The sequence below is a fragment of the Homalodisca vitripennis genome, chromosome 6 (genome assembly GCF_021130785.1).
Source record: "Homalodisca vitripennis isolate AUS2020 chromosome 6, UT_GWSS_2.1, whole genome shotgun sequence".
NCBI lineage: Eukaryota > Metazoa > Arthropoda > Insecta > Hemiptera > Cicadellidae > Homalodisca > Homalodisca vitripennis.
In genome coordinates, this window is record NC_060212.1 from 121633057 (window position 1) to 121646990 (window position 13934).

At 39.3% G+C, this 13934-nt stretch overlaps 1 protein-coding gene across 3 annotated transcripts in view; it reads left to right on the top strand.

Moving 5' to 3' along the window:
• The window catches only part of LOC124364859 (tribbles homolog 2), a 29479-nt gene extending 15865 nt beyond the window's left edge, over positions 1-13614 (top strand). For all 3 annotated transcript variants that reach the window (XM_046820649.1, XM_046820650.1, XM_046820651.1), the window contains exons 4-5: positions 9923-10114; positions 10607-13614. In XM_046820649.1, the coding sequence (XP_046676605.1) occupies positions 9923-10114; positions 10607-10850 (436 nt within the window). In that variant the 3' untranslated portion in view covers positions 10851-13614. The remainder of the gene's footprint in view (positions 1-9922; positions 10115-10606) is intronic.
• The last annotated feature ends 320 nt before the right edge of the window (positions 13615-13934 follow it).

The following is a 13934-nucleotide window of genomic DNA, read 5'->3' on the forward strand; positions in this document are numbered from 1 at the left end:
TTTCCGGTCGTTGAGGCGGGCAGAGTCGCTGCGTCACAGTTGGACAGGCATGGCCTAATGAATCGCCTACTGATTAGCAATATCCTGCATGCGGCTAGCTATTCCTGACGCTGTCTGTGGTGGCTGATATTTGTGGATGCAACTCGAAGTCATCGCCTTCTTTGATGATAATTTAACTTAGGCAATGCTAGTCCGCATGAACATTGTTAACTCTGTGTGACTTTGATCATGGCCTTGCTTTCTTCTACCCTCTTTTAAATTGCTGGTATTCCGAGAATATTTTATCTTCTGTTTTGGAGTCCCGTTGTAATTTCTTTTCGTACGCATGGATGTACACTTCCTAGTTACTTCCAGAGGAAAAATCGGAACATCGATCGTGGTCAGGATAACGACCAAAAGTTGTTCCCCCTTAGGGTGTCCAGAAGTGATTGATTATATGTATGTGCCCTGTAAGCTTTTGGAAATTCGAATGATAGAACGTATTCAACTTTGGTTCAGTGAAACTACTATTTTCATAGAATGTTATTGGCCGAATTGAAATATCCCGGAGTCAAGCCACGTGACACTAACGACGCAAAACAATAAGTACAACTTCGATAACGGACCACCTGATCTGTTACTAAGCACAATTTAGGCTGATACGTTATCGCCAGTTGCTGTAATGCTGAAATGGCGCACTTGTCGCTTGCTGGGAGCTCCGCTAGATGGCAGCAGTCAACAGAGTTGCGAGATACCGCGAGGCTGTGGCACTGTCACTGATAAAGTTCGCCTTGGCCTATTTCGCGACTGACGCAAATGCGATGCTTATTCGCCAAGACAACCTCGCAGATCGGTGTAATTGTATCTTTCAGTCGGACCGTTTCAGAAACAAAACTGCGGCCGAGACATTTCTCTGAATGTTGCCGCCACTTGTCTTGGACAACGCTTTTGCAACGCCGTTTTTTTGCTTCGTTCAAACTGTGTGGCTTTAGATAAATCTATTCAAGGTGAATGAGTTAACGGTAAAATTGCAAAAACCACAGTAAAATTAAGGATAGGTCTCTGAATGAATTACGGATTTATAGGTTAACAAGGGTATTCAATACACACAGTCTGATATGTCCCTATAGGGTTGCATTAAAATAGGATATGAAACTGGAATGATGTTGAACTGATTTGTTTTCTCCTCTTCATCATTTTAAGAGATACCAATACAATTTTGGCTGAAATGTTGATTGCAGATGCTTCTTGATCAACACGATGGATGAAATAATAAAATTATCTCCTGATCACATTTGAACGACCCTACTGTTGTCTTATTTTACGTACATACTACAGTAAGTTATTATGTTCTTTCCTCTCCGCTATGATCCAATAAAACGTATAAAGGCCAAACAGCTGAGCACTCAGCCACTCACTGGCACTGTTGCCTATATTTCGTTTCATCACATGTTTCAACACGGGTATTAATTAATAGTGAACGATAACAGAGGCACAGGCGGGTTTCATCACTGTTGCCCGGACACTTCAATAACCTTACATGATCGTTTTTGCAACATCGCTTGTCCTCATTCACAATAAACACGTCTGAAGGTCAGATTAACTTTATTAGAGATTTCCCGTAATGGTTATGCTGAGGACAGTGTACATCTCAGCATTACTTTGTGAATAAGACTGTTCTATATTACTGAGCGTGTGCTTCATTTACATTTAAAAATTAACATTTTTGTCAACAGTTAATTTCGTATTATTTATTTATGTTGCAGCATAAGATACACAGTTTTAAACAGTTCACGTATTCCAATATACCACATGTGGCCCATTTAAATGTATAGGTTATTAATATATTATTGTTTGTGAAATATATCTGGCTTAGTTCACGTATTCCAATATAGCCTACCATATGTGGCACATAATGTATAGATTATTTATATATAGTTTGTGAAGTACTATATTTTGCTGTCATGGAGTTTTTTTGCAGGTATGTATGTTCGAAAGTTTCGAGTTCTGATTCAGAAACTAATAAGAGATTCCTAAGGCAATCGGAATAAATTAGCAAGTGCTGTGAAATGCTTTGTCTTCTATCGACCTCGGAAATTAAGTATCAAACATGCAGTGAACAATTAGTAAAAACCCATTTACGGGTATTCCAGCTTCGTTTCCAACGCAGATGAGTCGGTCTGTGTATTGTACTTCACTTAGCTACTCCTTAATAACAATTGCCTCGAGTTTTTTTCTCATCCGGTCTACCTGGGCGGCAAAAGCAGACGACAACAAAAAGTGATGCAGCCGGCGCGCGATGGCGGGCGGTCGAGCGAGCGTCTGCCGGTATCGGAATGTGGCGGGAAAGGCAGGTGAGACAGAGGCCAGGTGATGGACCGACCAGCTGTCAGCTGCCGCCGCATCACCTGGCTGGCTCTTCCGGCTTATCCCAACATTCCCGCTCTCCTCTCACCTGCACCCGCGTCCCGCATCGGTCTCATCTCGCCTCGGCATCTTGCCCTACAAGGATATCGTCAAGTATTCCTCCTTCCCCATGAAATTAGTTTAGTCATAAGAATGAACTCTACTCGGATGTTTTAGGACAGGTTTGGGTTGACGATGGTTTCCATTTGTATTATACATCTATTTGCATTGCTCGAGAAAACCATTGATTACATTTAATAACCCACCATGACCAATAATTGTTTCGTATGTGTCCATTTCAAAATTATCACACCCATTTACGCTGCTTTAAATTATTGACTCCTTTATTTATTATTGATATTGGAGATCCAAAACTCCAGAAAAGTGGAATTATTGTACTGTATCCAGTTTTGGCAAGTCGTATTCACGTTTTGCCGGGGTACGACCCGGATTCCGGAAGTACATCGACCGACGGTAACCCAGATAGTTCGCCGTGTGGAGGAAGCTCTCGCGGATGTCGGAACCCGGGAGAAAGCGGGACCCATGACCGTGCTCTCGCACTAGGCCAAGCTTCTGGCAGAGGTTCGTTCACCCACGAAACGTATGGCGGCCACATATCCTGGTCTGAAGCTCGGGACTCGGTGATTTCCAGCGAATATTCGATTCAGTGCACATTCCTTCTGAGCTAATCACGAATATCGCCTCACTTATCGGTCAGTAGCCTTTTGCTCAACTTCTTACTAATGGGCTAAGGCTCTGATATTGAGTATCTGTGATGAGTGTGGAATGTGTCCACACTTATTTATCCACACAACGAATAATGTTCTATAATTTTCGACAAACATATGCCACATAATAATAATGTTTAAACCTTAGCATTGTATAGTGACAACTTAATTTATTAAAATTAAAGTTGTGTGCGAAAAATTACACAAAGAGGCATAGCTGATGAAGTAGCACTTCGGTTTTCCTTATTGATAACTTCTTACTGTATTTTATTACGTACAAGGAAAAGTATATGGTATCGCAAAGGAAAACTGAAGCACTTACATAAACCAAATATACTTCATATTCAGCAATGCTACAGAATATCTTATTGAATAGTGAAGAGGATAACACGTTTCATTAATACCCTAGATACCCTAATTGGCTCTTGCTACTTGTTTCGAAAATATCGTAGTTGGGAAATGTAGCGAGGAGCGGTGGCGAGATAGTCTAGTCTACTATAGGCAGGTCAAGTAGATGGGTTGCTCAACAGACTGTCCTAGCCTCCGTTGCGACAGTCTCGGCTCACAAACACATTGTGTAACTTGGATCACTTCACTACAGAAGTTCTAATCTGGGATTTCCTCGTATCAGCTGAGCGCCTTACGCCCGAACTTCCTCTGCGTGTACTCGGTGTTGAGCAATGCGACGCGTGATGTGTAATTCCCCGTGGTATGGCGATCGGAGGCAGCTCGAGAAGTTGCGAGGAGGTGATCTCATCGGCCACTTTGAGATGACTTGTCAAAGCTTGTTGGATTATCAATTGTTGTTAATTGCCGACTTACGTTGCTGACATTTCCAAGTACGTGGAGGTACGTGAATGTGGGAGAGGTGGTAACTTTGTTGGTTACTAGCGAGGATCGACTGTTTCGTTAATGTGATTTGTCCTAATGAGTAATGACAACGAACGGTTTTAAGTAAGATTCGAACCACGGGGGTCTCTGCTATCAGTGTTGTTTCAATTCTGTTTCGAAATATAGCAAAGGTAAAACAAATTACAATGTTGTGAACCTTTTAAACCGTCTAATGAGACCCATAACTACGCTCGCAGTCAAATAAACTTGGGTCATTATGTATTTGAATAAAGCTGGCGAAATGGCCGTTGGATGTCGCAAGCGGGACCGGGCCGTTACGCGACCGGCTTGCCAAAGAAGGCGTCGGTTTTGCCGCATTCCACGGGGCGAGTCCAGCGGCGGCGGGCGTTGCACTGTTGGATAACAGTTCTGCAAGTGTCCGATCTGGTTTGATCAGCACAGATCAAGTCTATCGGCAACCGTCAGCAAGCGACAGCGGCTCGCCTCCCCATTGTTCTCAGGGTCGGCTGCTATTTCATCTCCTCAGTATAGTCGGTTCAGCAATAGTTGCAATTCGAACCATCGATGACTACAGAGTTAGACGAACCCTGCCTCACGTGCAGTTCAAGTCACGCCCTGGCTGAAAGTCTTCAATTGCACACTTTCACTACAGGTCGTCCACCCACGCTTTCTGCACCGCAGACCTCAATTTCTCTCCGAGCATCGTTTTCATCCAAAACAGTGGGAAAGCATACCTAAATCTCTACCCGTGTAATTACGAGCGAGAGCCTGTCCTTCGCCTCTGTGAGAGGGAAGAAAGAAGGCAATCCTCCTTGATCAAGTGTACGAGTATGTCAAAAGGTTGTTTAAATTAAAAACACTATAAGCTAAATGTAAATAGATAAAAAACACCAAACAGCGAATAACACGAGGAGAGAAGTATGAAACCATCTCTTGCCCGATTAAAAGCGTGTGTCGCAACTCCGGCTGCGGGTTAGAGAAAGGTTGAGGAGGTGGAGGTTACTTCCTTCATGGCTTCTTTGTTTTCGACCCTATTTGGAATTCAATACGATTTGTGTTTCCCGTCGCATCTCATTTGGTTGTGTGATGAGCTTTTGATTCATCGGCCGTGGAGTTTCTACGTAGTTCTTTGTATAGCCAGTTTGCTTTTAGAACTTTACTTGGTAAGCGTTTCTTACTCGATAACTGAATATTTCTGGCTAAATTTCATAATAATTCCCTTAAGAAAGTTTAGCTCGTCAATACCTTCTGAAAAGCAACCACAGATGTGTGGTGCGATATACGTTGTTATCACAAAATATTCCAAATCTTAACAGCATTGAGTGCATTTCTAAACAATGAATCCTATTGAGTGGTCGATGTGGACTCAAAGTTTTCAATTTTAGTTACTGATCAATTCTATTCAGATAATTTTGTTTCAATTGGATGGATTGCTCGTATAAGAAGGAACCACTTTAGTGTGAAGACATGAGAAGATCCTTGTATCTTCTTGATGTATGCGAGTTTATCTTATGTTTTGTCTTATTCTTCAGCAATTGACATTGATCAAATTGAGGAGATTTGAGAAGACATGATAGGATCCTTGTATCTTCTTGAAGTATGCGAGTTTATCTTATGTTTCGTCTATTTCTTCAGCAATTGACATTGATCAAATTGAGGAGATTTGAGAAGACATGATAGGATCCTTGTATCTTCTTGAAGTATGCGAGTTTATCTTATGTTTCGTCTATTTCTTCAGCAATTGACATTGATCAAAGTGAGGAGATTTGAGAAGATCCTTGTATCTTCTTGACGTATGCGAGTTTATCTTATGTTTAGTCTAATTCTTCAGCATTTGATATTGATCAAATTGAGAAGACATAGGTTTAGGTATTTCCGGACATTCTTGCCAGAACTTAGTTTATTTTATATTTCATCTAATTCTTCAGTAATTGACAATGATCAAATTGAGAAGATCCTTGTATCTTCTTGACAGATGCGAGTTTATCTTATGTTTCGTCTAATTCTTCAGCCATTGACTTTAATCAAGTTGAGAAGACACAGGCTTAGGTATCCTTGGGTTGACTTCGGTTATAATCATGTTCCTGTCAGTTTGAAGGTCTTGTGTGAGCAACTTCCTGTCAGACGATTGTTCGGTCCGGTCGAGGACGCAAGCGTGTGCCGGGCGACGCAACACTGGACGCAACCTGCTTGCATCACTGCCGTTGCCTAGCTTGGCCATTGCCAACCGAAGATGTAGAAATGCGGAAACTACCTTACGCCAGCGCCACGGTGCTCTCGCTCTGCAGCCTGCACTGCACCGCGCGTACTTTCACACTGCCCGTCTGACACTTTCTCCGGGCAGGTCGTTCACCCACGCTTTCTTTGCGTAAATCGCGCGCCGAGCCGCGCGCCTCTAGTGCCTGACGCCATCCCCTTGCGCCACCACGAGGAAACGATTGTCGAGCAGGAAGTGCAATTATAAAACAGATGTTTATGTAATGTATTGGCTCGACGGGGAAACTGACTATAGGCATTCTTGCATCTCGTATCTGCAGTTCCTCATTTCTCAACTCGTTGTCTTGTTTATGAGTGACTAAGTTAACTAGGAGTATCCCTTTCTTCCGCTACTTTCTCGCGACTGCATAATGTTTTCAAATTGTGTATAATCACTACCTCACTCCATCCCATCCAGTTGGACTCATGTGCAAAGTTAGGAATTAGCTAAACGTGTTGTTGTTATTGTTAATTTTTGCGTCTTTACGGTACTCGTGATCGGTTTCATTGCAAACTTTGGACTGCTGATAGTGAAGTTTTTGCTTTTGATCCTCGGTGCACCGAATCAGTGTTTTCAAAACCGGTCGGGTTATCTCACACGATACGGTCTGATTACAGACAGACAAACGATCACATTTTTTAAACGTTCTTTCAGTAATGATGAAATCGCGCAAACAAAATCTCACTTAATGACATACGTGTTGTTATGTTTTTCCACGAACGCTTACAAAAATCTGTAACAGAAATTCCACGCCTACGTGCACACGTCACTCGCCACCGAGAGCTCTCGAGTTTCATCAGACCTCTCAAGTATGGATGGCATCCTATCGTAATTGTTATCATCTAGTCGATATCGTGTCGCAACACAAGACGTGTCTGGATGTACATGATATGATTGTGAAACATCTAGCAAATTGACAAACATTGTGTTTACTGAAGTCTGGGCGCGCGCGGCGCCATATGCAGTATCGATGAATTGTTTACGACCAATATTCCCCGAATATTAATTGTGAATGGTCCTTAGCAGTTATTGCCCGTAAAGCCTTGATATATTTAAATTTATTTGGTTGATGCTATAGTTTGTCATTTTACACAGGTAGCCCATCTTTTTTTTACTCTACGGTCTATTGTGTATTTGCGAGATTTGACAAGATATTTTACTCAAAATGAACCCGATATGATCTGCATATTAGGCGACGACTTGTGTGTTTTTATCAGTTGTGAGTGGGGTTTCTACCTGAAGTAAGAGTTTTACTCGATCAAAATTATTAAATATTGAAATCATCTATCGTTGACTCTCGTTATATCCCAAAATAACCATTAAACGTTACGTCGTTCTTGGTGCAGAATTCTGGTTTCAGAGCGCAGAATTCTTGGTACGATTATCTTATTACTGCGGAGGACTGCGGTATGCGGAGTTCTATGATGCGACCTTTTGTATCGATTACTACTAGATCTGCAGGGGCTGCGCGGCGTCAGGCACTCCGGTCCTTCCATTCGATGTGTTGTAGTTGATTCGGTTATAATAAGTCTGTATTCTGGGTACCAACTTCAAAGAGGTAAATATGATTTAGTATATAGTCTTCTACACACCGTATTATGCAAGGAGACATGGCTGTTGCTTACCAAATGTGTTATTGTATAAAATATCTCACCTAAGTTTGGAAATAGGGCTATAAAGAAGTCGAATTAATAGTGCATACCTGAGCTGTGATTAGTGAAGTACTGGTTCTTCTCGAAAAGTCCTAAGGTGTTAATAAAATCCTTGGGAGAAAGCAAGACCGGGGAGAGCTAAGTGCTTGAACTTGATTGTGGGCTAGGTCAGTGACCTGATGACGCAACACTAGCGCTCTGTCGCTCACAGCAGCAACCGCTCTCCCCACGTGACGTAAGCGTAAGGTAGGCCGACCCGACCCGCGTACGTATGAAGTAAGACGATCAGCCAGTGCACTGAAATTCATTTGCACAAGCCGATACCAGCTCGCGTGACGCAATTTATTTTGACCGCGTTTCAACACCGATGTCTTGTGTCATTGTTTTATTTCTACCAATGCCCGCAACCTGTTATGGTAAAGACCTCTTGCTTCGCTCCTTTTGCCCCCGTTTCGTCAACAGATTCTTGCCTTAACCCGTACGTGTTCGCGGTTTTGCAACTAGTTAGAGAAGTCTGTGCCGATATTTATCGCATCTCCTATGTCCTCTCTCATAGAATAATGTAGGATTGATACTTTTTAACTTAATATACGAGGTACTGGATCGTTCATGTCGTCTTAAGCTTGCATTACGAAAACATGTAGCGGTTCAGATATCGTCATCAAGAAGGAAAATGTTCTTGGAGTTAGTTTTTGCCGTAGAATCCTTGACTCATTCCAGACAGAAGGGTTCCGTACCAGACGCGCTCCTCTCAGCAGCAGGCTCAGCCTTTCTCCGCGTGATAGGCCACCAGTCGCTGAGTCGTTAAACATTAGAATTATTATCAGTTGGTACACCTGATATTGGGTAACAATGGATTCCGTGTTGTCACCTCGGAACGCAACAATAGACTGACTTGCTGCTTTGTTTCAAACTCATCTGATTGATCATGCGATACGGTCTGCAGAATTTACATAACCTCAACTCTACAACAACTTTTGTTCGCGATCCGCTTCGGTAATTAACGCCGCTGTGACTCGAGGAAGGTTCCAAAAAATTAATTAATCGTGTCGCAAAAAGCGTAATGAATCGTGGTTGGAGGAATAGTTCCTTTTTTATCTTGTTTTTTTTAATCAATTGTTTCTTTCCTGCAAAATATCTCCCGGAGATTACCTTTCCATTGACTTTCTATTTCAGAAATGATTTAATTTGACGCATTACTTTATCAAAATTTGAAAGTTTTTCAGACTTCTAGTGATAATTTTGATCCCGTTAATCTCTTGGCTATTGAAACTTTTTCAATTTCATCATTGGTGCGGTGGAACATAATTTTCGAGGTAGGTGAAAAAGGTAGGGGGTTATAGGTCCCAGAGGTCAGGCCCAGGTGGGCAGGGGTTGGGCAAGCCCAGCGGCGCGGCACGGCAGAGGCATGGAAGTTGCACCAATAGTTGAAAGGATCAGTACCTATACCTGTAGCCTGGCGGTTACGCCACCTGCACCATCTATATCGGGCACGGGCAGCCGACTCCTTTCCCTCTTACGTGACTACCTCTGTCACATATGCATGCCAAATGTCAAATCCCTCAGCTTGCCTGCCAGCTGATGAAATCCCTTGGGTAACGCTGCTCCAGGCACAGAACCCTTACGCAAGTCCCGGCGGTCGACTCTAGAACTAGAAGAATACGCAGTGCCTTTGCTTTCCGGATTCATACGGTGGCGTTGCTACATTTTATTCCGGATTGCTTCACTCGCTTTGCGTAACTACCGATAGGTGTTGTGAAGAGGAACGTGTACAACGTTTACTACTGTTAGTGCTAACAATTATCTCGTCAGTGTGAATTGTGTGACTCATCATTTTAGATACTCGTGCTTCTTGAAGCCATATTTACATAGTGATTTTATTTTGATTGCTCTTAGATCCTTTGATAAATTTTCACCACAAATGATGGCGATGGCTACTTTGTGGGTGAGGTTAATGTATGAATTTTCTAAATCTAAGCACTAATGGTATCATCCATACATTCTGAAAGATCTCGAACTTTCAATAACAAAACTCTCCTATGTTGCAGGAGTGAGCTGAAGTTAGAGACACTAGAGGATGCTGTGCTCCTGAAGGATCCAGAAGATGACATTCTGCAGGATAAGCGTGGTTGTCCTGCCTATGTCAGTCCCGAGATCCTCAGGAGCCATGCTCGCTATTCTGGTCGTGCTGCTGATATGTGGAGCCTTGGTGTCATCCTCTATACCATGCTTGTTGGAAGGTAAGCTGTGCTTTCTATTTAGTGTGCCTAAAGAATTTTAATAAGTTTATATAATTGTTAAAGTAAATTTAACAAATATTGTTTTTAGACGATTTTATTACATCAGAGTTTGAAACGTTCAGTTTTAATGTTTTGTATTACTACTATTAAGAACCTATTAAGGATTACTTGAAAGATTGTTACAAATATTTGCCATTGTTAAGTCTTGTAGAAAGTTGAAACACTACATTTTACGACAGCAATTCAATCTTCTTATTGCACCAATCATATTAAAACATAAAAGATTTTTCTTCCAGGAATCTCTTTTTTAACTAAGTCCTTAATTGAGTACCCCCAGTGTAGTTTTTTAAGTGTCTTTTTATGAAAATTTCAGAAATTCCTAATTGTATCAGAAGAATATATATCTAATGAGAAATTAGTCCCTCTTGTTAGTTTTATGTTGCTATACTTCCCATCATTTTTATTGTCCCTAAACTCTATTTTTGATTCCAGGTACCCCTTTAACGACAGTGAACATGCCAGTTTATTTGCGAAGATCAGCCGAGGGCACTTCGTGGTGCCAGAATGCCTGTCGTCGCGCGCCAAGTGTCTGATCCGCAGTCTGCTGAGGCGAGACCCCTGCGAGCGGCTCACTGCGGATGATGTGTTGCTACACCCATGGTTGACAAGAGAGGAGCGATATTCACCGCCTGCCCACCATCAGGACCAACTCGTCCCGGACTGTGTTCCTCTTTAAGCTAACTCCACCTTAAAACTGTTTCAATTAAGTAGGACATTTAAATAATTGTTCCTTTAACCTGAGTATTTTGTTTAATTCGTGAGCGTTTCTAAATTGTATCGGACCCGAGCACAATATATTATTGTGCTCTGAATATTCGAGATCTCAGGAAGTCGAAATGGCTGCTCAACTTCGAAGTCGGCATCCGTGGCATTTAGATGTAAATTAAGTTATTGAGTTTTCAGGGTACTGGCTAGCAAGTGTGTTCGGAGAATCCAGTGGGTTAGATCTTCAGCGTAATCTATAGTTTTTATGTACAAACTAATACATCATTGTGATAATAATATCTGTTTTTGCAATGCAAATGGACTTTTATGATAATCTTTGCTTTAGTTTTATTTTAACTTTCCTCCTTTTCTTGACCAATACATTTCTTCCACTCTCATATAAGCTCAATTTTTTCCTTTACCAAACTCCATTAGAGTGATCTGTTTGTTTTTTCTTCAAATTTATTAAGAACTGTAATTTTGTTACAGGGTGTAGTTTATATAATGTGATATCAAGTGTTGAAATGGGCACCAATAATTATATTATTAAATTTACTGTACTAGTAATTAATTATCTTAAGTAGCAAAATAATCTGGATTATATGCAGTTATTGCTCTTTCATGTACAAATTCATAGGCCATTTTCAGTCCTTAACTGCAGTGTTAACTTTTTCATAACAACTCTGGACTTCACTTTGTATTTGGTAAATTGATTTAATTTTATTTACTAAGTTAAAAATTAAAATATACTGTATATTTAAAACAACTGCCAACAAAAACTCTTACGTTACTTACAAATGTTTTATTTTGTACAATTCAAAAATTCCCTAAATGATTTGCATGGATAAAGTATACCAATTGATTAAAAATTGAGTTATATATTTATTTTACTATTAATTGAAAGAGCAGTAATCAATATTTTGTAAAAAATATCAAAAATATTCAAGTAAATCAGTAACTTTTGTTTACTGGATTATTTCAGTATTTTTGTCAGCCAGTAGTATAAATTTGTCTCATTGTGTTCATGTTGTTTAAAAAAATGTTTCATTGAAGTGATTTTTGAAACAGAAAATTGTGTTTTTCTGCAAGGTTGTGCCATTTATGATGGGGCTAAAAATTTTAATAAAAAATTAATACTAGATAATTTATTATATGTTAGTATGGTGTTTATATTTTTAAAAGATTTAACAAAGAACATAAAATTTAATTTTTAATTGTTATACTCCAAGTAAAAACAGGATTATAATTTACCCAAACACAACAGAAAGACACAATCATGTTAACATTAAATATTTGGTTTACTTATAAATAAGTAATTATTATTTTAAGTTTGTTATGGTTTTGTTGCACCATTCTAGATTTTTATTTCACAAAGTCTACTGTGTGTTTTCAAGATATTTATTTATTAGTAGCTTAGACAGTAATAACATGAAGTTGAAGTATGAATTTTAGTTTATTAAATCAAAATGATTATTGTATCGTAATGCAAGAAACCGTGAAATTAAATATTGCCTATCACTAGTACTTCCATGAGTGTTTACATTAACCTGTCACATATCAAGTTGAAAATAAATTAATCATGTACCGTACTTTAGTCCTAACATAAGCTTGTAGACGTCTATTGAAATGATTGTGATTCCATAACTATCATAAGGTGATAACATAAATGAGGTCAGTAATTGTGAACAAGGTCCGAGGTCTTAGCTGGCTACTTTCTTCAGATCATTAACATTAACAAATCATAAATTGTTTTTACTTTTTTTGTGGGGACTATCCAACATACAAAAAATAAATATAATGAACAGTTGTTTCAGTATATTACTTGACTCAAAAACAAGTGATACGCTAAATTTTGTGAACCTTCTTTTACTCTCCTAACATTTCAATTGCCATATTGGACAACTGGAGTCTCTTACATTAGCCTAATAACTGATCATTTAAGTAAAATGTTGTCTGATGATTGGATATGGGCATTTTTTGAAATCAAAAGCAAAATTAAAAATTTTCTTTGATTGCCAATAAATTATTTCATAATAAATTTTACCTACTCAGCAATATCTTCTGGCAGTATTGTAAGCATTAAGTTTGAGATTTTGCCTGTAATATCAAAAATAACGACTTCAAGCAAAGGTACCTCAGCTGTTTTACTGAAAAGTTATTTATTACTGAAAGGTAATAATTATTACTATTACTAAAAGGTAGATTTTACCTGTACCTGTAAAATCTTCAAACTGCGACCGTTCTAAAATGTTTAGAATACTCTCAAAAAAGATCCAACAGAAATTCTTGTGGGGTCAGGTAGAAATTTTTATGGCAAAGTGTTTATGAGAGAGATTTAATGAAATAATAAAACTTCAATAGCATTATAAGTAAAATCACTAAAGTATATTTGTTTGAAGTCATTATTAATAATTTACAAGAACGTATGAAATTTTCAACTTACTGCTCTGACAGAAGGAACTGTCTGAATGTGTGTAAATTTTACAGATGTTATACCCCAAGGGGGCAGATCTTGCCTAGCTAAGACTATGACTGGCCTGAGATAGCTATAAGACTGAGCTGAAGTGTCAAAGGTAGCCTACTGGTTGGAAAGTTACGGAATGCTATCGCTTCAGCACCTGACTGATTTGTATATAGTTTGCCTGTATCTATCGTATACTTGTAAATATTTCTTGTGTATATTCTGTTGCCTAGATAATACTTAGAACAAATATAAAAGAAATGGTACTTATAAACTCTCTTTTGTTATTTATAACCCAGTCCTTAAACACATTTTGGATTATTAATTAAAATATGTAATAGTCATTTCAGACATTTCAACATCATGGCCTCCAAAACGTAACTTTCCACACATAAAATCTAGCTGTTGAAATTCCCTTAAAGTCAGACACTATTTTGCTAGCTGTGCACATCATCATTCAAACCTATATATGTTTATTATTCATGTAAAATACACACTATTATATACGAGGGTGGTCTGAAAAGTTTCCAACGTAAACGTGAAGATGGCAACACTTGTAAATAAAAGCTACTGAATTTCATTGTTGATCTATTG